Source organism: Megascapheus bottae, chromosome 3 (assembly GCF_031878675.1).
Source record: "Megascapheus bottae isolate mThoBot1 chromosome 3, mThoBot2.hap1, whole genome shotgun sequence".
Lineage (NCBI taxonomy): Eukaryota > Metazoa > Chordata > Mammalia > Rodentia > Geomyidae > Megascapheus > Megascapheus bottae.
Genome location: NC_143511.1, coordinates 89,545,175 through 89,568,137, shown reverse-complemented (window position 1 = coordinate 89,568,137; position 22,963 = coordinate 89,545,175). Strand labels below are relative to the sequence as shown.

General features: G+C 54.3%; 1 protein-coding gene across 2 annotated transcripts in view; it reads left to right on the top strand.

The window, feature by feature from the left end:
- Nacc2 (NACC family member 2) overlaps positions 1–19,033 on the top strand; it is a 55,486-nt gene extending 36,453 nt beyond the window's left edge. The window contains exons 3-6 of one of the 2 annotated variants that reach the window (XM_090330917.1): positions 14,434–14,598; positions 16,804–16,909; positions 17,288–17,385; positions 18,360–19,033. In XM_090330917.1, coding sequence (XP_090187043.1) covers positions 14,434–14,598; positions 16,804–16,909; positions 17,288–17,385; positions 18,360–18,871 — 881 coding nt within the window. In that variant the 3' untranslated portion in view covers positions 18,872–19,033. The remainder of the gene's footprint in view (positions 1–14,433; positions 14,599–16,803; positions 16,910–17,287; positions 17,386–18,359) is intronic. The other variant, XM_090330918.1, reaches the window with a different exon arrangement.
- The last annotated feature ends 3,930 nt before the right edge of the window (positions 19,034–22,963 follow it).

The following is a 22,963-nucleotide window of genomic DNA, read 5'->3' as shown; positions in this document are numbered from 1 at the left end:
GGCACTTTTGTGAATTGTGTTGCTTACCATTTCATTTTCAGTTGTCTGTTGTTGGGATGCAGGTCTGTGTCCTCTGGTCCTGCCTCTGAGTTCTGAGGCTTTCTGTGGGCTCCCTGGCATACCTGCACACAAGGCAGGGTATGTGAGTGAGGTCGTGGGCCGTGGACGGCTGTGGGGTGTGGGAGGCCAGCAGTACCACTTTCCAGGGTTAGGCGTTCACTTCCACTCCAGGTTGGTTGGATGGGGATGGCAGAAAAAGACTGGACTGTGGCTGTGGCAGCAGAGCACTTGGTGCACGACCCCCGCCCCCACGAGGCGCTGCTCCATGCCTTTTGCCCTCTGCATCCTTCTTCCAGGCCCTGGTGAACGTTTTCTCCTGTTTCTCTGCGGTAGCATCTTGCTGTAGTCACTGTGTGAATGTTGAAGGGGCCTGTGTTCCTAGGCTTAATCTGTCTGGCTTTTCTGTAACTGAGTTTACACGTTGCCAAGTGATCTCGCATTTTCTTTCTTTTTTTTTTTGGTGGGTCATGGGACTTGAACTCAGCCTGGGTGGTCTCTGAGCTCTTCAGCTCAAGGCTGCCTCCCTATCCTTGAGCCAAGCCCCATTTCCCATTTTTTAGCGGTTACTTGGAGTAAAAATCTCAGGTTCTTTTGTGCCCTGGCTGGCTTTGAGCCACGATCCTCAGATCTCAGCCTCCTGATTAGCTAGGATTACAGGCGTGAGCCATGGTTCCTGGCTCAATCTTGCATTTTCGTAGGGAATTTTGCCTCTGTGTTCATGAAAGTTATTGACTGTGCCATTTTCTTTTATGTATTGTCTGATTTTGGAGTCAGGGTAATGCGAGCCTATCTTCCATTGTCTTTTATTTTTTGAAAGAGTTCATGTTAAGTTTGATGTTATTTCTTAAGTGTCTGATGGGGTCGGTTCACCAGTGAAACCACTCAAGCCTGGAGTTTGTTGTTGTTAATTGTGGGAAGGTTTTGAATTTCCAATTTATTTTAATTGCCAATATTATTACCAATTACAATTTACTTTAATTACCAATATTACTTTAGATATAGAACTGTTCAGATTTTCTCTTTCATCTTGTTCCAGTCATAGTAATTTGTGTCTTCCATGGAATGTATCCATCGCTGATGTCTAATTGGACGTTAGTGGTGCCACTTAGGCTTGCTTCCCCTCCTTCCATTTCTGTCCTCCCTTCCGTTCTTCCCTCCTTTCCCAGCCTTTCCTCCCTCTCTCCTTCCCTCCCTCCTACTGAGAATGAAACACAAGGACCCCAGCATGCAGAACACATGCTCTACCACTGAGCTGCACTCCAGCTTGCTCGCTTCTTTCTTTCCTTCCTTCCTTTCCTGTGTGGGTGCTTGCCTGTGTGCACATACCAGTTCTGGGACTTGAACCCAGGGCCTGGGCACTGTCTTTGAGCTTTCTAAAAACGAGTGCTCTACCATTTGAGCCACAGTACCACATCTCACTTTTGCTGGGATACCAGGGAATTGAACCCGGAACTTTTGTGCATGTTAGGCAAGCACTCTACCACTAGGCCCCACTCCCAGCCTCTTCCTTTTTTTCTTTTTTATTTCTTTTTGCCAGTCCTCGGTTTGAACTCGGCCTTGGCACTGTCCTTGGGCTTTCTCAAGGTGGCCACAGCACCACTTCCAGCCTTTTCTGTTTAGGTGGTACCAAGGAATCAAACCCAGAGCTTCATGCATGCTAGGCAAGTACTCTACCACTAGGCTATGATTCCGGCCTCTCCTTTAGCTTTATCTTTTTTTTTTTTTTTTTTTTGCCAGTCCTGGGCCTGGAGCTCAGGGTCTGAGCACTGTCCTTGGGCTTTCTTAAGGCTAGAGCTCTACCACTTGAGCCACAGCACCACATTTTTCTATGTATGTGGTACTGAGGAATGGAACCCAGGTCTTTGTGTATCTAGGCAAGCACTCTACCACATTCCCGGCCCCTAGCTTTATCTTTTTAAGGCCGGCGCCTCCACTTCTAGTCTCACAGACTTTTCTTGTCCAGGCTGGCTTTGAACCACAACCCTGAGATCTTTCCCTCCTGAGGAGCTAGGATTATAGGTATGAGCCCTGGTGCCTGGCTTGCTTAGCTGTGTTTGCTCTCTCCTCTTCTACATTTCCCAGCATGCTCTTCTAGCACTCCTACTGCCTCACCCCTCTTTGGGGTCAGGCTTTCTCTGGAGTTTGACCACTGGTCTTTGCCACTCTGCCTGTCCTGTGCAGGCTGCCTCCCAGAGCAGAGTCCCCCTGGGCCTTCATGGCTCTTCCAGCCCTCTGTCCTAACATTGTTCCATAGTTGTCCGTCCTCATGTATGCTGAACCTTGTGGTAGGTTTTTATTTTGTTTTATTATTTTAATTTATTGCCAGTCCTGGGGCTTGAACTCAGGGCCTGGGCACGGTCCCTGAGCCTCTCTACACTCAAGGCTAGAGCTCTGCCACTTGAGCCACAGCACCACTTTCAGCTTTTGCTGTTTGTGGTACCGAGGAATGGTACCCAGGGCTTCCTGCGTGCTAGGCGAACCCTCCACCACAAAGCCACCTTCCCAGGCCCAGGTTTGTTTTTTTACTGTCACAGTCCACTGCGGGTTACCTTTGCCCCCCCACATTTAGTCACTGTTCCACTGCATTCGGCGAAAGCTGCTCTCTGTAGCATGGCTGTGCGCTTAGTCAGAGCCCACAAGCCCCTCGTCCCTCACCCGTGGTGACCAGGGGCTGTCCCGTGGCTCCCCGCTCTCCCTGCTCCCCCTAACTCAGGGCAAAAGCGATGCCTTTGGACGCTTTGGCCCTTGGGATTCAGCCACACTGTGTGTTGGTGCTTTCATTGTGTGGGTGGCGGTGCCTGGCTCGTGGGGGGCCCTTGCTCTAGGGCCGTCCCACCTACTCCACAGCTCTCCACTGCTGTGTCTTTAAAGCCATTCTAGCAGGTCTGTAGTAGTGTTTCGTTGTGGATTTGATTTGTAGTTCTCTGAGGTTTAATCATATAGAGTGTCTTCCTTCCTTCCTTCCTTTTTTTTTTTTGTGTGTGTGGAGGTCATTTTGTGTGGGGGGGGGGGTCATGGGGCTTGAACTCTGGGTCCGGGAGCTGTTCCTGAGCTCCACAGCTCAAGGCTACCACTCACCCTACTTCTGGAGCCTCAGCACCACTTCCCGTTTTCTAGTGGGTCATTAGAGATAAGAGTCTCATGTTCTTAAGTGGCTTTGAACTGTGATCCTCAGATCTCAGCCTCCCGAGTGGCTAGGATTGCAGGTGTGCGCCACTGCACCGGCTTAGAACATCTTTCAAGGGTGTGTTTGCTGTCGATATTGCTCTTTATGGCTTTGGGTTAAAGGTCTGGGTCTGGCTCATTTTGAGTTAACTTTTATGTAAGGTATGAACTAATTATCTTTTTTTTTTCTGGTTGAAGGACTTGAACTCGGGGCCTGGGCACTCTCTCTGAACTTTCCTTTTCTCCTCTCGCGGATTTCTTTGTTTCTAAGGCTCTGCTCATATTTGTAACGACCAGTTGTACAGTACAACCATGGTGTACTGATGATAGCATTTCATCACTTCTCATTCTGTTTCCATTGGCTGATTTTAGAATAGCTCCTGGGGTTGGTTATGCACTTTTTTGGGTTGTTGTCCCTGTGCCCTGAGCTCTTTTGTTCAAGGCTGGAGCTCTACCACTTTGAGCCGCAGCACCGTTTTTGGTTTTCTGGTGGTTACCTGGAGATAAAAGTCTCACAGACTTTCCTGTCAGTACTGACTTTGAACTGGGATCCTCAGATCTCACCCTCCTGAGTAAGTGACATTACAGCGTGAGCCACCACACCTGGCTTACACCTGAGTTTTGACAGGGAGCTGAACACAGTGGGTACCTTGGCTGTGGTGCTGAGTGTCTGCCGTGGCGTCTCTCTCAGTGGGTGTCAGTCTGAATTTCAGGGATGTGATGAACTGAAGTTCAGGCCACGGTGTGGACACCTTCCAGGGGTCCAGCATGAAATTCTCAGTAAAGTGCTTTTCTGTGTTGCCCCATGTTCTGGGGGTCCAGTGCAGGGACTCGAATGTGCTAGGCAAGTGCTGTCACGCTGAGCTACATCCCACACCTCCCTACTCTCTGTCTTCTGCGGGTCCTGGAGCTTGAGCTCAGGGCCTGGGCACCCACCCTGAGGTTTTGCTCAAGATTAGCGCTCTGCCACTGGAGCCCCAGCTCTGCCAATGTCGCCTTTGGTGGTTAATTGGAGACAAGAGTCTCACTGACTTTTCGTGCCCCAGCTGGCTGCCGCCCTCAGATCTCAGCCTCCTGAGTAGCTAGGATTACAGCTGGGAGCCCCCAGTGCCCGGCTCCCTGTCCCATTCTTTTGTGGAATGAGTTGTTCTTTTCCCCTGCTAAGTACCTGTTCAGCTTGCTTTGTCAGAGGCATGTTTGGAAAGTCTCCTATTGGGTAACTTCTGTCTCGGCCTGTCCTTCCACCGTGCTCTGTGTGCATGTGCTGGGACCTACCCCGGACTCTGATGCAGGCAAGTGAGAGTCTAATCTGCTTCTCCACTTCCAGTGAATAGGACTGGGATACAAAGGCTATCAAATTTGTTTTTGCCAGTCCTGGGCTTGAACACAGCGCCTGGGGCACTGTCCTTGGACTTTCTCAAGGCTAGAGCTCTACCACTTGAGCCTCAGCACCTCTTCTGGCTTTTTTCTATGTATATGGTACCGAGGAATCGAACCTGGGTCTTCGTGCATGCTAGGCAAGCACTCTACCACTAGGCCAAACTCCCGGCCCAAGTTTTTAAAATGATATCAGCGTTTATATTGTATTTGAAGAAATCTTCCCCCGCTTTGAGATTGTCAGCTTTTGTGACTTCTTTGTGGGAAACAGAAGCTGTGCCACCTCATTTTAAAGTCACAGAAATGAAGAGCCCCAAGCTTACCTGCACGTCTTTCCAGTGGCTGTGAGCTGCGTCCCTTTCGTCCTTGTCTCCTCTTTCATACAGAAGTTACTCCTGAACCATTTGAAAGTAAGCGTCAGACACTATGTCCCAAAAAGGGCATTGTCTTATGTAACCACGGCTCAGAATTCTTGTTTAACCTTGCTGCAGCCCCACCATAGAGTCTAGCGTCTGTGTGTGTATCCTCAGTTTCTGCCTTCAGCTGCCCTGGCACCAATGCCCCCCCCCCGCCCCGATTCCTGTTCTGATGTGGCATCAGGGGCAGGGCGTTGTGCCACGGACTCTGGTCCAATAGTCTTCTGGAGTGGAGTTTCCCGCCAATCTCACCAATGATTTAGTTTCTTTACCTGCTGCAGTAAATTATTCACCTTCAGTAGAGAGTTTGGGTGTTTTGTTATTTTTCTTTTGTGCTAGTCCTAGGGCTTGAACTCTGGGCTGGGCGCTGTCCCTGAGCTCTTCAGCTCAAGGCTACCACCCTACCACTGAGCCACAGTGCCACTTCCCATTTTCTGGTGGTTAATTGAAGATAAGAGTCTCATGGACTTTAGTGCCCAGGCTGGCTTTGAACTTTGATCCTCGGATCTCAGCCTCCTGAGTAGCTAGGATTACAGGCGTGAGCCACCAGGCCCGGCTTTGGTTTTTTTTTTTTTAAAGCATTTTCTTAATGTCTTGTTCAGAAAAATATCTCAGATGTAATTTACGTCCCCAAGTCAGTTATTTTTCCTTTCTGTGTGGACTGGAAGGTGCTCTGTTTGTTTTAGTGAATTAATTTATGTGCTTGGTGATGCTGGGATTAACCCTTGGGTTCTCCTGCAGGCCAGCCTTACCCCACAGCTATTCTTGGCCCAAGTAGTATTTAGAACAAAGTTTCAGTTCTGGGTTTGTTCTTTGCTGAGAGAGAGAGAGAGAGAGAGAGAGAGAGAGAGAGAGAGAGAGAGAGAGAGAGAGAGAGAGAGAGAGAGAGTGTTTTACCTGCTCTGGGTCTTGAGCTCAGGGCCTGAGCACTGTCCTTGGGCTTTCTCAAGGCTAGAGCTCTACCACTTGGACCACAGCACCACTTCTGGCTTTTTCTATGTGTGTGCTATGAGGAATGGAACCCAGGGCTTCATGGATCCTGGGCAAGCACTCTACCACCAAGCCTCATTCCTAACCCTGTTTTTATAGTCCTTTGGCGCTAAGAACTAGAGATTTCTATATTGAAAAATCTTGAGTTCAGAGTCGGGCAAGGTGGCCCCAGCTCACAGGGGGTGGAGATAGGAAGACAACTTTAGTTCAGAAGTTCAGAACCAGCCTGGGCAGCAGAGTGAGGCCCTGAAACCAAACCAAATCACAGTGCCCACACTGGAGTCCCCCAAGCTAGCCAAACTCCAGTCTCCCACCTTAGGGGATGCTGCTTCCCTCTCCATCTCACAGAAAAAAAAAAATTGGGTTACCTTGCCAAATGTACTGTGCCATTTTCCTACAGATTTATTTGAGTTTTCTGGATATAACCATAGCAATAATCCATCTAGCCATCAACCAACCAACCCCAGGCCTGTGTACGCTCTGAGCAAGCGCTCTACCGCTGAACTGTCTGTCCGTCTAACGATTTTCTGGTTTAGTTTTGATTTTTTTTGAGCTAGGGTCTTGCTATATAACCCGGACTGGTCTTGAACTCTGGATCTTCTTGCCTTAGCTAGCATTCCAAATGCTGGGATTATCTGTATGTGCTGCCGTACCTGGGACAGTTCTTGTTCTCTCCTTCCCTCCCCCAGCCCCCTTGCTCTTTATTTTTGCTGGTGCTGGGGATTAAACCCGGGTCTTGTGCGTTTGTTACCTGAGCTATACTGAGCCCCTTTGGGGTTTTATTTTGGAAATGGGATCTGGAAAATTGTCTGGGCTGCTCTTGAACTGAGGCTACTCTTGTTTCCTCACTTCCTGAGTAGAATTAGCAATACACACTACCACACGTAGCTAGCAGTTTCCTTCCCAACGTGAGCCTTTTTATTTCCTTCCTTTCCTCATGGGACAGGCCAGGACTTACATACCTTGTCTCATTTCCAAACTCAGGGAAACCTTTATCTTTGTTGTTACTTTGTTGAACTCAGAGCCTGGACACTGTCCCTGAGCTCTTTTTGCTCAAGGCCAGAGCTCTGCCACTTTGAGCCCCAGAGCTACTTCTCAGGAAAACTTTTTGATCTTTCAAAATCACTAGTGTATTTGCTGTAGGCTTTATTGTGATGCATTTGATCAGATTAGAGCAATGTCATTGTTTTCTAAGGATGAGGAGTCTCCCTTCCATAAATACATTGCATTGCAAAAGTTCTATTCTCAGATACAGTCCTGCTGCGTCTCTTGGTGCCAGGGTGTGTTAGACACTTGCACTGTTGTGTGATCCTATAGAGCACTTACATGTCTTTCCTGACTCGTGACCCATGACCTGTGACCCCTGTGGGGGCTCCCATTGAGTGAGCCCTTGTGACACCTGGGCTAGGCCTGATGATGCAAAGTTCCGGGCTGTTCCTTTCTCAAGCGCAGGGGCAGGGCCGCTCTGCCTCACTCACTGTGATGCACTGGTGGCCACTGAGCAGTTTCTGCTCCCTCTGCATGACTTCCACGTCAAGGTGTGGTGCAGGTCCCCAGCCTCTGTGCTGGGAGGAGCCATGCCGGAGGGGGAGACCCGGAGGGGAGGCCCGGGCCCAGGTGCTCCTGTGGCAGGCTTGCTTCCAGCCACATTCCCCTCTCATCCCTTCTGCTTCCTGACGCTTTTCTTTCTTTCTTCTTTTCTTACTTCCTTCTGGGAATCTTGTACCAAATTATTTTACAGTTCACAAACCTCGTCTGCTCTGTTTAATTTCTCCCTAAACCATGCTTCCAAGTTCATAATTTCAGTTACTGTAATTTTCTTATTTCTCGGCACTGGTCCTTGTTGATTCTAGTTTTCAGTGAGATGCTCCATCTTGTTACCTACATTTTCTGCTCATGTTCCCAGCAGTTATTTTAACGCCGGCATCTGTTAATTGTCTGATCTAATGTCTTTTCTGCAAATTGCTTTTTTATCATTTGGTCTATGGGTCTGGATCTAATGTCTTTTGTAAATTGGGTTTTTTGATCGCTCTGGGCTGGTTTCTGGTCCTCCCGGCCGAGTGTTACTGATTGTCAGGCCCTGTCTAGCAACGTTGTAGAAGCACTAAGCAGCGTTAATCCAGGCAGGCCTGGGGACTGATTTTCAAGGCCACAGTGACTGGGGCCAAGACTGGGCAGGTGCGGCTCCCCTCTCCAGGCCCGGCTGGGATCCGGGGACCTCTTGGCAGACCCTGCAGTCTAAGAGACACCACATTCTAGACCGCTTTGCTTTTATTTCTTGGCAGTTAATGGCCTTCTGCATCTGGTCCTGCACACACTCCTCTACAGTCTACAGACATGCCAAGGAGGTGTTGCCCGTCCTGAGTGCTGGCCTTGCAGGGCTGGGGAACCTGAGCCCCAGGGGCTGCCCCCACCTCCTGGAGCCATGGGCCCGGGGCTCCCTCTCCTCAGGGTCTCAGCCCCAAGGCCTGGGTACCTGGAAACGGTCCTCCTTAGCTCTTCCTAGATTCTAGATGAAGAGGTTGGCCCGTGACGTGGCCTGCACGGTGGTGGTGGCTGTCTCTGAGGAGTCTTCCTAGTTAAAATGTGTTCGTTTTTTCATAACTAAAGGTGTTACCCTAAAAACAAGGCAGAGGTCCCCAGTGAACAGTCTCCTTCCCCCTGTCTCCGGCGCCCATTCGTCCCCAGAGGCATCAGCTGCTCCTGGGATCCCACGCTTTGTTCTCGTCTTGCTCTGGGTCCTCTGCTCAGAGGGCCCTCAGGGCCCCTGGCTGTGGCTGGCCTCCATCTAGCCAACGTGTCCCCGTGTGGGACACGGAGGCTGCACCTGGCCTGGCAGGAAGGTGGCAGCTGCTGGTGGGTGGGTGATGACGGGCCCAGGATGGGGTGGGGCAGGTGACAGGAAGGTCACCAGCCTCGGGTCCCAGCCGCAGGGGACTTCACCAGGTGGGGTGGGATTGGAGGTGGCCGCCACCAGGTCAAGATGCTGTGGAGAAGCCAGAGGACAAGGTCATCTGTGGGGGCCAGGGGATTCGGAGAAGGAGGAGCCCACCGAGAATAGAACCTGAGGGGCCTGGTGCCAACCCTGGTGGCAGCTGAGAAGGAACCCACAGTGTGTGTCTGCACGTGTGTGTATGCGCGGGCACGTGTGTGTGTATGCGCGGGCACGTGTGTGTGTGCGTGCACGCGCACGTGTGTGTGCACGCGCGCGCACACACGCATGTGTGCATGCCCCCCTCGTTTATGACCTGGGATTCCTGTCACCTCTTTCTCTTTCTGCCTCGTGGATGTGCCAGCCGTGTCTGCATCCTTCAGTACCTAGCCTGCACTGTCCGCCCAGGTCACAGCCTCCAGGAAGTGGGCGTGGCTAAGTCAGAAAATGGGCGTGATCGCATCCACAAGTCCTGAGCCTCCACTGGAGTCCCGGCCTTGCCCTTCCTGGAAGAAGGTGTGGCTCTCTGAGCAGCGGGCAGGAGGCCAGGCATTGCTGGCACTGACAAGGCCTGCTGCTCCCTCCCGGCTGCTCCTGCTGCCAGTGCCCTGGCATCTAGTAATCAAGAAGGGAGCCTCACCAGTCACAACCGCAGGAGCTCGGTTCATGCCAGTCTGGAGCTCTGGTGTGTCTGAGGCGATCTGAGGCTGAGTGGGTGGGGGGGTACAGTCGCTCCAGGTGACTCACCACCCCCCAGGGCCCTCCACACTGTCCCCTGCCCCACTCGCCCCTGGCGGCCAGGGATCCATTCTGTCTCTGTAGTTTTGTGAGCAATCGGCTGATAGTCATGCAGGTTGTGTGTCAATAGTGTGTTCCTTTTTATTGCTGAGTGGTAAGCTGGGGCGGGTATTCCATGTCTGCCCCATTGGTCTGTGATGGCGTGTCAGGGCCGAGCCGCCTGTGGGTACCTGTGAACACAGCGGAGTATCTCATGTCTTTTAGTTAAGAAGGTCTATAGCCATGGTGTGCCTTTGCAGAACTGTTCTCACAGCATCTGTCATTTGTCAGGCCAGGCCAGGGCGCTCCACAGCTGTACACCCTCCCAGCCCTCCCAGCCCTGCTGCTGTCTGTGTGTTGCGGCCGTGGTCTGGTGACGGGAGGAGTCTCTGTGGTTACAGCTGTCCTTCCTGGAAGGCCAGTGAGGCGGTGCGGCTTTTCCCTTGCTAATTCCCCTCTGTGAATCTGTCCACGTTCCTGAACGGGCTGCTTTCTTTCTGTGATGTTTGGCGGGTCCTTTACTTTTTTAGATGTGTGATTTGCAGATAGTTCCTTTCTGGGCTGTAGATAGCTTGTTTTGTGATTGTCTTTTTTGGGGGAGTGGGGGTCATGGGGCCTGAACTCTGGCCTGGGCGCTGTCCCTGAGCTCTTCAGCTCAAGGCTACCGCCCTACCCTTGAGCCGCAGCCCCACTTCCTGTTTTCTAGTGATTAATTGGAGGTAAGAGTCTCATGGACTTTGGGGCCCAGACTGGCTTTGAACCGTGATCCTCAGATCTCAGCCCTCCTAATCGCTGGGATGACAGGTGTGAGCCAGTCCTGGGCTTGAGCTCAGGGCCTGAGCACTGTCCTTGGGTTTTCTCAAGGCTAGAGCTCTACCACTTGAGCCTCAGCACCTCTTCCGGCTTTTTTCTATGTATGTGGTACCGAGGAATCGAACCTGGGTCTTCGTGCATGCTAGGCAAGCACTCTACCACTAGGCCAAACTCCTGGCCCCTGCGATTGTCTTTTACAGAACGTAAGATTTGCATTTTCATGAACTTTCTTTACCAGTTTTTCTGTTACGAACACTTAAGACACGACGTCATGTTCTAAGCTTTTCGCTTAATCTAGGATCACAAGCTTTTCTAGTTTTCTTCGAATAGCTTTTTCTTACACTTAAACCTGATCAGTTTTTGTACCTTTTTTGTGTAAGGTGCAAGGTGTAGCTTGCCTGTTATTTGGGATTTTCTTTTTCCACACAGACGACCCAGATGCTGGGAGAGCCTGTGTCGAGCCTGTGTCACCGCTGCTGAATGGCCTAAATCCCTTTGCCCAAAACCAACTGAGCATGCTTATATGGGTGGCTTCCGTACTGTGCCCGAGCTGCCTGTCAGTACCAAGTGGTCTTGGTCTGCCGTGGCCGGCTTTCTGTGCTGTGGAGCTGTGTGTCTGTCTGTGCCACGTGGTCTTCATCGCTGGCTGAAAGTCGGAGTGTGAGTCAGCATTTTTCTGTCATTTTGGGTTTGTGCTGGACCTTTCTCCATACTGAAGTCTGGAGTTGGTGTTCTGCCTTCCCCTCCCCTTCCCAGGGACCCTGTCCTCAGACTCATCTCTGACCAGGGTCGCCTGTGGGGCTTCCAGGGGTAGGTCTGCCTGTGCTGCCTGGGTGAGGACACCCTCGTGCCTGGCATTGGGGCGGGCTCACTGCCCGGACCTGCCGGGCGGCATCTGATGCCAGGTTCCCTGGCTGGATCCCCCTAAGAAGACCCTGTGCTTTTCTGATTTTCAGTCAGAGACCAGGAAACGGGAAAGCCAAGGTCAAGGCTGGTGAGCCCCCCATCTCCCTCCGTGCCTGCACACTCTCATTCTTCCATTCATTCGCTCATTTTTTAAAGTGATGCTGAAGGTCAAGACCTGTCTTTCACAAGCACCTTCCATTTAAAAAACATACGAATCAATACTTTTATTATGGTATAGATTGACTATTATTATTACTATTTTTATTACTATTATTATTGTTATTACTGTTATTATTTTGTCAGTCTGGAGCTTGAATTCTAGGCCTGGTCACTGTCCTTGAGCTTTCTCGAGGCTAGCACTCTGCCACTTGAGTCACAGTACCACTTCCAGCTTTTTCTGTGTATGTGGGAGTCAGGGAATTGAGCCCAGGGCTTCATGCACCCGGGCAAGCATTCTACCTCCAGGCCACACTCCCCGCCGTGACTGTTGATCTGAACACACTCATTGTTGTCAGTCCACAGAACTTCCCCGATGGCCCCACCCCGACGCTTGCCCCATTACACCTCTCATCCCTTCCCTGCCCACAGCCACCTTCTTCCTCTCTGGACGAGTGCAATGACAGGGCCTATGGGGAATCCTGGGAGATTTGTCCTTTTGTGTCTGGCTCACTTAGCACGATGTCCTCAGGGTCAGAGTCCTTCTCTGAAAGCCCTTCTCTGTCATGTCTGCCACCCACGTTGGGCACTGGGACCTCGAGGACTCAGCAGGGCTCCTGAGTGCCCATGTCAGAAGCACCGAAGGGTCCCCATCTGTTCAGTGACAAGAGGACATGTTGGGTTTGCCTTGACCATTCTGACCCATTTGCCTGCCCTTGAGAGCTGGTGCCTCATCTGCCGCGGGGAGCTGCTGTTCTAGATCTTTCTGCCTTGACTCACCTTTGGGGAGAAGTCGGTCACTTCTTCCCGCATCCTCGTGTGCCTGGCAGGGAGCACAGGGTTCTGGGACCGCAGCCTCATTGCCTTTGGACCCGGGTCAGGCAGAGCCACAGATCTGGTCCTGTGACACAGGCCCGGGGACCAGGTATGCCCCGGGCTGGTGCCTGCTCCCACCCCTTCGGGGCCTCCGGCCGTCACCAGAAGCAAGCACGGGCCTCAGTGTGCGGTCCTCTGAGGACCATGTGAGGGCCACCAGGCGAAGTGTCCTTTGTCCCCTGAGAACCAGTCTCCCAGCTTTTCCTGTAACAGCTACTTCTAACTCCTGCCTCCAAGCTCAGGGTGCTGGCCGCAGCTAGTTGAGTCTTCCCCTGGGGGGCTGGGGACAGCCACCCCAAGTCAGGAGCATAGGACAAACAGTTGAACACCTTTGCAGAGCTGCTGCGGCTCTGGGCTGGGTATTTTTAGCCATGGCACCCAGCACTCAGCTGGGCAGAAATAGAAGCAATTTTTTGGGGCTCTGTGCTGACAGTCTGACTGTTTGGGGAGCCAGGATGGGGCTAGGGAGGGATGTGTGCCTGTGTGTGTGTGTGCGCGCGCGCGTGTGCGTGTACGGTGCAAACAACTTCTGCTGTTGAGAAAAACATCTCAAGACGAGGTGGTTGTGGATGGGGAATTATTTCTGTTGGTGCATACTCTTTATGTAAATGCCACAGCACAGCGAAGTCGCTGCTCGTTTGCATGTGTAATCACAACAGGCTGGGGCTGGGGCGGGGGGGGGGGGGTGTAATTATGTTTTAAAATATCATCCGGATTGTTTTCCCTGTGTTCTGTGAGCCCCTGGGTGATTCCACGCTGTAAAGCTTCTCCATTGCTTGCCCGTTGGGAGAGGCCGCCTCACTGCCCCCCCCCTCCCGCCAAGCCATTGGCACAAGGCAGGGCTTTGCACCCTCAGCTGCAGCCAGCTGCCTTCCTGGCCCTGTCCTGTCCTAACAGTGTCTGCTGACTTTCGAAGACTCCTTCCTCCACCCTGAACCCAGCCACTGGAAGATGGAAAGCCATGCATTCCTTGCTTCTCTTGAGCTGTGGTGGAGCTCCACACCCTGAGAGGACCTGGAGCCAGGCCAGGATGAAGTGGAGAGGCCCGAGAGCCCGGCCCGGGCTTGGGCTGCTGAGGTCGGGGTCCTCAGGCCTCTCCTGGCCGGGGTTGGGAGCGGGCGTGGCATCTCACTCCCCAGCGCTCCCTCCCCTCCTTGGGACCTTGGTAGTGTTTTCTTACAGTGAATTCCTCCACAGCAGCCCCCGCTAATCTTTTTTTGTTTTGTTTTGTTTTGCCAGTCCTGGGCTTGAGCTCAGGGCCTGAGCACTGTCCTTGGACTTTCTCAAGGCGAGAGCTCTACCACCTGAGCCTCGGCAGCCACCCCAGGTGAGGAAAGGGGTGACACTGTCCAGAAGAAATGAAGCCTTTACCCGACGTACGTTACTGTTACCCCAATAACAAAGAAGATTTACCACATCCCACCCAAAAAGGCCACCCAGCCAGCCAAGAGCTAAGAGCTTCCCCGCCAGCCGAGGGTGGCGTCGCGCCTGCGACCCTGGGGAAGGGGCTGGGCCTGTGGGAGCATCACCTGCCAGGCTCTGCTGCTGGGGAGGGGCATGATCGCTTGGCGCCGTGGATCCCGGTGAGGACCATTGGCTGGTGGGGGGGACTCTGCTCGGGTGGCTTGTTTCCAGCCGTGGTGTTGAGTGTGCCGTCTTGGTAGTTGCGGTGGCCTGTGGGAGTCTGGAGGGCTGACCCGATGAAGTCACTGGTCCTGCTGGCTGGAACATGGAGAAAGGGACTCAGACAACTCTGGGAAGGGTTTGGGGACAGTTATGTCCACATAGGGTTGGCGAGGAGGCCTCAGCAGGGGGAACCCCAGGGGTGTGCAGGGCAAGGGCCTTAACCCAGTCCTGACTGGCACAGAACAGGTTCAGTCCAGGCTTCAGGGTGTGTGCAGCGTGGGCATAGGAGAGCCCAGCCTGCCCTCACCACCCTCCTCACCTGCTGAGTTCTTCTTGCAGTCCAAGAGAAGCCGGAGCCTGTGCCACTGGAGAGCCGCTCCTGCGTCCTCATCCGCCGTGACCTGGTGGCACTGCCTGCCAGTCTTATCAGCCAGATCGGGTACCGCTGCCATCCCAAGCTCTACTCCGAGGGTGATCCTGGAGAGAAGCTGGAGCTAGTGGCCGGTGAGCCGCCCTGCCCGTGAATGCATGCAGACGTCCTCCCTCGCGCAGGTTTTCCAGAGCTGGAACACAGTGTACTTACCACTAGTCAGAGAAAGAGAAGGGGGGGAGAGAGAGAGAAAGAGAGGGAAAGAGAGGGAGAAAGAATGAATGTCTTAAATTTCCTCTAATTTCTTTTTTAAAGAACGTGTCATTAAGAGGAGTCATTCGATTGAATTAATTTAGTATTTTAATTGAGTCTCCTGGGCTGGCCCTGTTCCTGATTGGCTGGCACTACAGTGGTGATATGTTTTAATTTAGGTCACCGATAAGAGTGGAGTGGTGAACTAGGGGCGTGGCTCAAGCAGTAGAGCACCCCCTGACTCGTGTGAGCCTGAGTTCCATCCCCAGTACACCAAAGCAAGCAACAAACCAAGATGCTCAGAGTTTTCCAGCTTCCCTCCCAGCTTGAGCATCCATTCGTAGTGTAGAAATGGCATTGCTTTATGCAGAGTGGAATTCTGCAGGGACAAACCCTACAGCCAGGCCCTAGAGCCTGCTGACCCCTGCTGGGTCAGGAAGATTTGTCTTTTTCATGCTGGGTCCATCTGACCTCTTATGTTCTCAAGGCTACTTAGATGAAACAACAATTGATAGCATGCACAAAGACCTGGGTTCGGTTCCTCAGTACTACATACATAGAAAAGGCCGAAGTGTGGCTCGAGTGGTGATGCTAGCCTTGAGAAAGTTCAAGGACTCAGCCCAGACCCTGAGTTCAAGCCCAGGACTGCTACCACCACCCCCCCTCCAGAAGATATAGCATCCATATCTCATTGGATTTTGAGTCATTATCCAGTGGAATGTCTTCTTTCTGGGCCAAGAAAGTCTCCTACCACCCAAGCTGGTCCCTCGGCCCCAGCCAGGCTCTTCCTCTCTGGCACCCACACAGATTGCATTGTCCTCAGATCCACCCTTCAGTGGAACATGAGCTCCGTGTTCTGTCGCCTTGTTCCCCTCCACCGAAGCCACTGCCTTGGCCTGGGGTTGCATCCTGGGTGGGCCTTGCCTGGCAGCCCCTGGAGCTCCCTCCTGTCAGGGGCACGGTGTGTGGTGTGCAAGGCTGCTGGCCACAGGGCATTGTGGGCCCAGCTTCCTCCCGGGAACTGTGAGGGCCTGGGATGGATGACGAGCGCCGGAAGGCTCCTGCTCCGGGCGGTCCGAGGAGGCCCCAAGTGTGCACTGTCCCCAGGGGTAGTGGCTGGGCTGCCCCTCCTGCCAGCAGCCCAGAGCAAGCGCAGTCCCACAGCAGAGCCACCCAGGGTCTGATGAGGGGGACGCTTACCTGACGAGCACACATTCCTCCTCTGGTCCTCTCACCAAAATCTGAAAACCCTCTGAGGAAGGACGCCACCTCTGCTCTTGTTCTGATGGAAGGGGCAGATGGGATGGCTATTCCTGGGTTCCAGACCAGCCTGAGCTGTATAGACAGACCCTGTCTCACCGGGCAAAAGAGCATTCAGTCCACGCTCCATGATAAGTCAGACCGTACAGCCCCAGTAAGGTAGATGAGAGCAACTCCTGCATATCCTATCCCACATCCACCCGGACCCTTCCTGGTATCCGAGCTGGGCGCCTGCCTGTCCTTGTGCTGGTACAGAGGCCTCCCCATTGTCCTGTGGTCCAGGCCTGTGTTGACTCAGCCCCTCGCTCACCACCCCCTGCTGGGGATCTTGGGCCATCACCACAGAGGGCGCTCCTTGCGTGGCCGGATTCTCCTGGATGTGCTAGTTAGCATCAGTGCGGGGCCCCACTGCACCCTGTGAACCTTCTGTCCCCCTCCCACTTGTCTGCTTGAGACTCTGAGGTTTCTGGGAAGGAACAGAGCGAAGCAGCCCGCCCTCCCCTGCACTCCAGATCATCTTTCTAGGAAGATACCCAAGGCTGGCTGCCAGTTGCACCTCAGCAAAGCAAGGAAATCTGTGAATTCAGGGCACCTGGGGAGCTGTGGGGCGCCAGGGCTTTCCGCAGCCCCAGCTGAACCCCAGTTCCTCCTGGAGCAGGGGAAGCGTGGCTTGGCGGTACATTGTCAGCACCTGCAGGTGGGGTTTGAGTTCGGGCAGGTCCTTTCCACCTCTGACACCTGTCTCAGGTGGTTCTACCCCAGACGTCCTGGGGGCATCGTGGGCCCTGGTTTTGGGGTGAGGCCTCACATCCGTTTGCTGCCTGCAGGCTCTGGGGTCTACATCACGCGTGGCCAGCTCATGAACTGCCATCTCTGCGCAGGGGTGAAGCACAAGGTCTTGCTGCGCCGGCTCCTGGCGACCTTCTTCGACAGGTAGCTGGCGGGGGCGGGAGGGAGCTGAGGAAAGGTCCAGAGGGGCATGAAGGTTTGGGCATGGGAAGCCCTTTACTTTTCCAGCGAGCCCGTGGTGGGGAGGCTGGGTGCCTGTCAGATGAGCAGGTCAGCAGAACCCCCTCCCCACGCTGAAGAACCTGCGTGTCCCTGTGGACCAGACTCGCTTCCTCGCGGAGTCCCTCTGCTCACCACACAAGCGGAGGCTTTGCCTTTGTCCTGTCCTTCAGAGCGAGGCTGGCCCTAACTCCAGTGGGCCATGCCTGCCCACCCCGGGGGAGGGGATGGTGGAGAAGGGCTGCTCCTTGGGTTGTTGCTGGGTCGGTGGCCTCACCCCCTCTCCCCTCATCTCTCCACCAGGAACACACTGGCCAACAGCTGTGGCACAGGCATCCGCTCGTCCACAAGCGACCCGAGCCGCAAGCCGCTGGACAGCCGAGTCCTAAATGCTGTGAAACGTGAGTGGGGCTGGGAGGCTCAGATCCTAGGTAGAGGAAGCCTGGAGGTCGTGCGTGGCCTCTCCCGGTGCCAGCCATTGCCCATGGCTCTGGGAGAGGAAGAAAAGAACAGCAAGCCGAGCCCGGTCTCGAGGTGCTAACGTCCTTGGTAGGTTTCCAAGCGTGATGAATTCAGCTGCAAAACTATTTTAATATGTGAAATAGATCTAATTTTCCTTTTTGAACAAAACCCCTTATTTACATGTTGAGGTTATTTTGAGCCTTTGCCATCTGTTCGGGCCGGCTTCTGCCTCCCCCTCCTGGGTGGTGGGGCGGACCCCGGGCGTCTCGGTGGCAGGCCGCGCCCGGCCCCCAGATGGGGAAGAGGCCTCCGCTGCCTGGCGCGTGCCAGGCTGGCCAAGAGCTCAGCTTCTTGAGGTCATTGGCCCACAAAATGCTGTCTTTTCTTGTTTAAAAAAATAAACCAACTCCCTTGTGAGGCTAATTCTGTTTTGCTGTAGAGGGACCTTAGCAGTTAGTAATTACAGCCCTCGATTGCAGGTTGACAACTGAGACCTGGAGGATGTTGGGAGGGAGGGTGGCAGATGTGCAGTGGCGGGGCATGGTTCCTGAGGGGATGAGGACTTGCTTTGCTCCTAGTTCAGTGCTCTTTGGGACCTGGCGCCTGGCTTTGGCCTGTGGCTCCTGGTGGAGAAGGAAGAAGATCGTTGTTGTTTTGATGTGATGATGGTTTTGCGTCTCGTGTTCATGAGGCCTGGGGTGAGGAAGGCTCCTGACAAGCTGAGCCCCTGCTCCTTGTTCCCCCGTGAGATGGCCCCTCCGGCCACTCCTGATTTGCAGGTAGAGGTTAGGGGGCCCGCAGAGCTTGGACATGGATCTCAGCGTGGTGGGCAGCTCGGCTCCCCAGCTCTGCGGGCCTGCGGTGTGTGTGTCCGGGGCTCTCCTCATGTCCGCACGCACACTTATCCTCGCAGTGTACTGTCAGAACTTCGCCCCCAGCTTCAAGGAGAGCGAGATGAACGTGATCGCCGCAGACATGTGCACCAACGCGCGCCGCGTCCGCAAGCGCTGGCTGCCCAAGATCAAGTCCATGCTGCCGGAGGGCGTGGAGATGTACCGCACCGTCATGGGCGCCTCCGCGGCCGGCCTGCCCCTCCACCCCGACTTCCCGCCCGCGCCCGCACAGGCCTTGGAGCAGCGCATCTACGCCGAGCGCCGGAGCGACGCTGCCACCATTGTGGCCTTGAGAACGGACGCGGTGAACGTCGATCTGAGCACGGCCGCCAGCTCGGCCTTCGAGGCCGGTGAGGAGGCAGAGGGAGCCGGCTCAGTCATCCAAGAGGTGGCCGCGCCGGAGCCGCTGTCCGCCGACAGCCAGAGCCCCCCGCAGCCCTTTGAGCAGGGCGGCACCAGCTCCAGCAGGCCCCCGACGCCAGCAGCCATGGCCGCAAGAAGGCCGGAGGGCACCTACGCAGGGACTTTGTAAGGGGCCGGTGTGGCCAGCTCACGAGGGACCTAGTACTAAAGCTGCTTGCATGCATTACTAATACAAACCAATGTGATCAAGCGACTTACCTACTGAACTGCTACTGCTGCCTGACAAAAATGTGATTTTTATTCTGCCTGTATTTAAAATGGATGAAGGAAACACATGCATTCGTTATACTGTAAACAGTTAGGCCACTGGCCACGTGCCGGGAGAGGGTCCCAGGCTCCTTTCTGATACTCCCAGGTCAGCCTCCCCCACACCCCCCCACCACCGGTGGAGCGGGCCCTCCCCTTCTAGGGGTGGTGAGAGGCCACTGGGGCCTGGTGCCCAGCCCTGCCCTGGCCTCGCCCGCCCCTCCTGCCCCCCCTGCCCTGGAAGAAGAGAGGGCAGGGGGGCTGAGGTGGGTGACACTCCATTCTTACCATGGGGACCCCATGGGGCAGTGGGCCCCCAGAAGCCAAACTCCTTATTTTTCCTTCTTCCTGAGATGCTCTGCGTGCGTGCGTGCGTGCGTGCGTGCGGCTATGTGAGTGAGTGTGAGGCTATGTGTGTGTGTGCGCATGTATGCACGTGTGGGTATGTGTGTGAGTGTGAGTCTGTGTGTGTGTGTGTGTGTGTGTGTGTAGAGAGACCAGTGGCCGTGCCGCACCCATAGCTGTTGCTGGGCACCCGTGGGTCAAAGACCCTTCTTCTCCCTCCATTTCCATGTCCTTGCTCTGCCCGCCCCCCCCCCCAGCCCCTCAGTCAGCCTGGAGACCCAGGGACTGGCCTGCTGCCTCCCAAGGGACCCAGGGACTGGCCTGCCACCTCCCTGGCCACCTGTGGCTCTCGCCTGGCTGCCCCCTCCCCTGTAGAACGGGGTGCCTTGAACCTACCGAATGCGCAGCTCGACCTCGTGTCCTCTGCCTCCCAGCCGCCCGGGCTTTGCTTCTCTGGTATTTTTGTTTAGTTCAGATGTATTTCATAGATTGTTTGGAAACTTCAGACCCAATAGAGCAAAAAATTGGGGAGGGACAAGCGTCCCTGCCTCAGCTTACCACGTACTGGGGTGAGTGCATGCCCACACCCCCTCCTGAGCCAGCATAATGCTCCTCATGTTGGAGGCCAGGCCCAGGGAAGGGCAGCCCAGATGTGTAGAACCCAAGCATGGAGGTCAGAGGCTCTGCTAGGCAGGGGGCCGCCTGGCCTGGCCCAGGGCAGAGTTACCCTTGACCTCAGCCTCTCCTCAGGCTGCCAGGCCTGGGAGCAGAGCCAGTGTGGCTGGTTCTCCAGTGGCACCCTAGTGGGACCCAGGGATTAGAGAAGCATGGAGGGCAGGCTGGAGGACTTGGCTTGAAACTGGTTGTTTTGAGGTATTTTCTGTGAGTGTGGGGCGTGTTCCCACACTGGCCACGAGCCCGTGTCTCTTCGTGGACTCAGGACTGTACCACCGCTGAGTCCAGGTAGCTCTTGAGGAGACTGAGGACTCCCTCATTCCCAGACTTGAAGAGTGTTGCCACCCCTTCCCCTCCCTTCCTCCTTCCCTCCCTCCTGTGTATGGCCGCCCTGACTGCCCACAGAGGGGCAGCTCTCCCCACTGGAAAGCCAGGGTCTGACACGGGGAGCCTAGGACGTCCGCTGGCGCTGCCCTCCCCGTGTGAAGAGGCCCCTGTCCTACACTGTGCCCAGCCACTAGCACGTGCCTGCCCTCCAGAAAGATCTGGGGTTGGGGTGCCTTGGGCAAGACGCCTTGGGCAAGACACCTCGAGACTGACCTCGGCCTCTCCCACCTGCCCTTGGGACCCAAGGCCTGCATTTCTGGGGCTGCAAGAGGCTACAGCCAACCCGGAGGGCCTGCAGCACCTGCCCGGTCCTGGAACCCTCCTGCCCTGCCCCCACCCCAAACAAACCAGGGGGGTTGGAGACCCAGGGGGTCCTCTCGGCATGACCGGAGCCTTCCTGGTGCTAGGAAGAGGCTGAGGAGCAGGGAGGGCGGGGTAGAGCTGGACCCCAGCCCCTCTGGCCGAGTTCTTCTTCATCCTTTTCCCCACCCAAATTTGCACTTTAATTTTGACCAGCCCTGGGGACTTTGGAGATGCAAGCCTGCTATCCTGGCTGCTGATAGAGGGCTCTGTCTCCCCCACTGCACTCAAAGTGGCGTGCCCCCCATTCCTGGCCGGCATAGGGAGGGCACCACTGGCCACTGGAGGAGGCAACAGTGCCACCGCTCCGGCTAGCACAATGTCCCCGCGACCTCTGCCCTCTCCTCGTTTGCAATCACGTGTCTGTTTTGTTGTTCTGGGTAAGGAAGGCAAGAACTCTAAGTGAAACTTAACTAGTGATGCTTAAATGTGAATGGATTCTGAGCTCCCCCTGTGCCGTGCAGGGCCAGGCCGAGCGTTTTGCACTAATGTGTCCCGCAGTGGACGTGGTCGGGAGCATTTGCAGATGTACGTGGCAGGTGACTGCACCCGCCTGGGGTGGTGGGGGGCTCCTTCCGCATCCTGAATGTACCGCGGGGCGGGTGGGCCGCGGGCCTGGCTCAGAGGGGCCTTCCAGAGTGCCTTAGCCTCTTTTGATCATTTTTCCCAAGGAAAACCAATTAAGAAAACCGGACCCTTCCCCTCCTTTGTTTACAAGTGACTAATTCCAGAAATCGGGCTGTCTTGTCCTGCCAGCGCGACCCTGACTCGTCCAGACCCCGTAGACGAGAGACGAGCCACTCAGTATTTATGAGATGTCTGCACCTTTATTCTTAGCTTGACTACTAGCAATACGCATCTACTATATAGAGTCTATCATAGAACTAAGTTATATTGGCGCCTTTCCCTGGAGGGCAGTCGGGACTGGACCGTATTGGAACTGCTGAGGGAGAGGCCCGCCTGGGGTCCAGCCTCTGCTCCCACCTCCCTTTGCCCTCCCAGAGGGGTTGGCCCCCGGGCTGCCGGGTCGAGTGCAGAAGGTCCAGAGGAAAGGACCGAGATGAGACAGATCTGTGAGTTCCGAGGGGCTTGCCAGCCTGCTCGGCGGCCTCAGTACTTGAATTCTGTCTTGTTTCAGCACCCAGTCCGCTCACCCCACCTCTCTGTGGTTAAGTTTGCATCTGAAATGGTGTCTTACTTTGCCCCTGAATGTGGACGCAGCTGTGTGTGTGAAGCAAGGAGGGGAGAGGACCCCGGTCTCCCCACGTGTCTGTGTGGGGTGCTGGCAGGCCAGTGAACAGGAACGCTGGCTGTGTGGTCTCGTCTTCTCACAAAGTCCTCGCAAAATCTTCAGTGTTTGTTTAAAGTTGAGAGGAGGACAAAGAAGGGGCCCAGCGAGGTCTGCCCTCTCCCGTGGACAGGCGTGCTGGTGTTGACCCAGTGGAAAAACTGGTCCTTTCTCTAGGTCCAGCGCCAGCTTAGTCCTGCCCTGCCTCAGCCGTGCCCAGTTTGGGTTCCCTGCAGACTGTGACTGTTAGGAAAGTCTCATTGCCGAGGTGAGAAGGGCGGATGCCCAGTAGCCATTAGAAAACTCAATGAGTTTGATTGCCTCTGCCACAGGCAGTGAACCCTAAGTGGGCCAGAGAGGTTGTGGGGTCTCAGCTTTAATTACCGCTGCTGCTTTGGCGGCTTCATTCCTTGTGACACCGGCATGCTGGCTCCTTGTCCCCGAGGGATGGGATCGAGGGAACCAGAGGGCCTGGCACAGGGAGTTCCTAAAATGGCAAAGGTGTTTTGCTTCTGTTTGTTTTGTCTTGTTTTCTTGAAAAAGACCAGGAATATTATGCAGAACCTAAAACATTCAAGTTGGACAACCTGCTTGTGTTCTGGTAGTTGCCTCCGTTGTAAAGTAAAAGTTTTGCACACAAGTGTGGTTTTTATGTCAAAAGAAGCCAAAACTTGCAATACTATTTTTAGCAGACAAAAAGAACTAAGTATAAAATGTATAAATATTTTTGACTTGAACATTTGGGTGGCACTGGGTACAAATAGAACATTCATTCCTTTGACAGGATGTTTGGAGAAAAGAGACTTACAAGGTGATGGTTGTTTCAGAGGATCTGTCTAGGGGTTAAAGTAGTACTGTAACTCACGACTGTTAAAAACAAATATGTTAATAAAATAAACT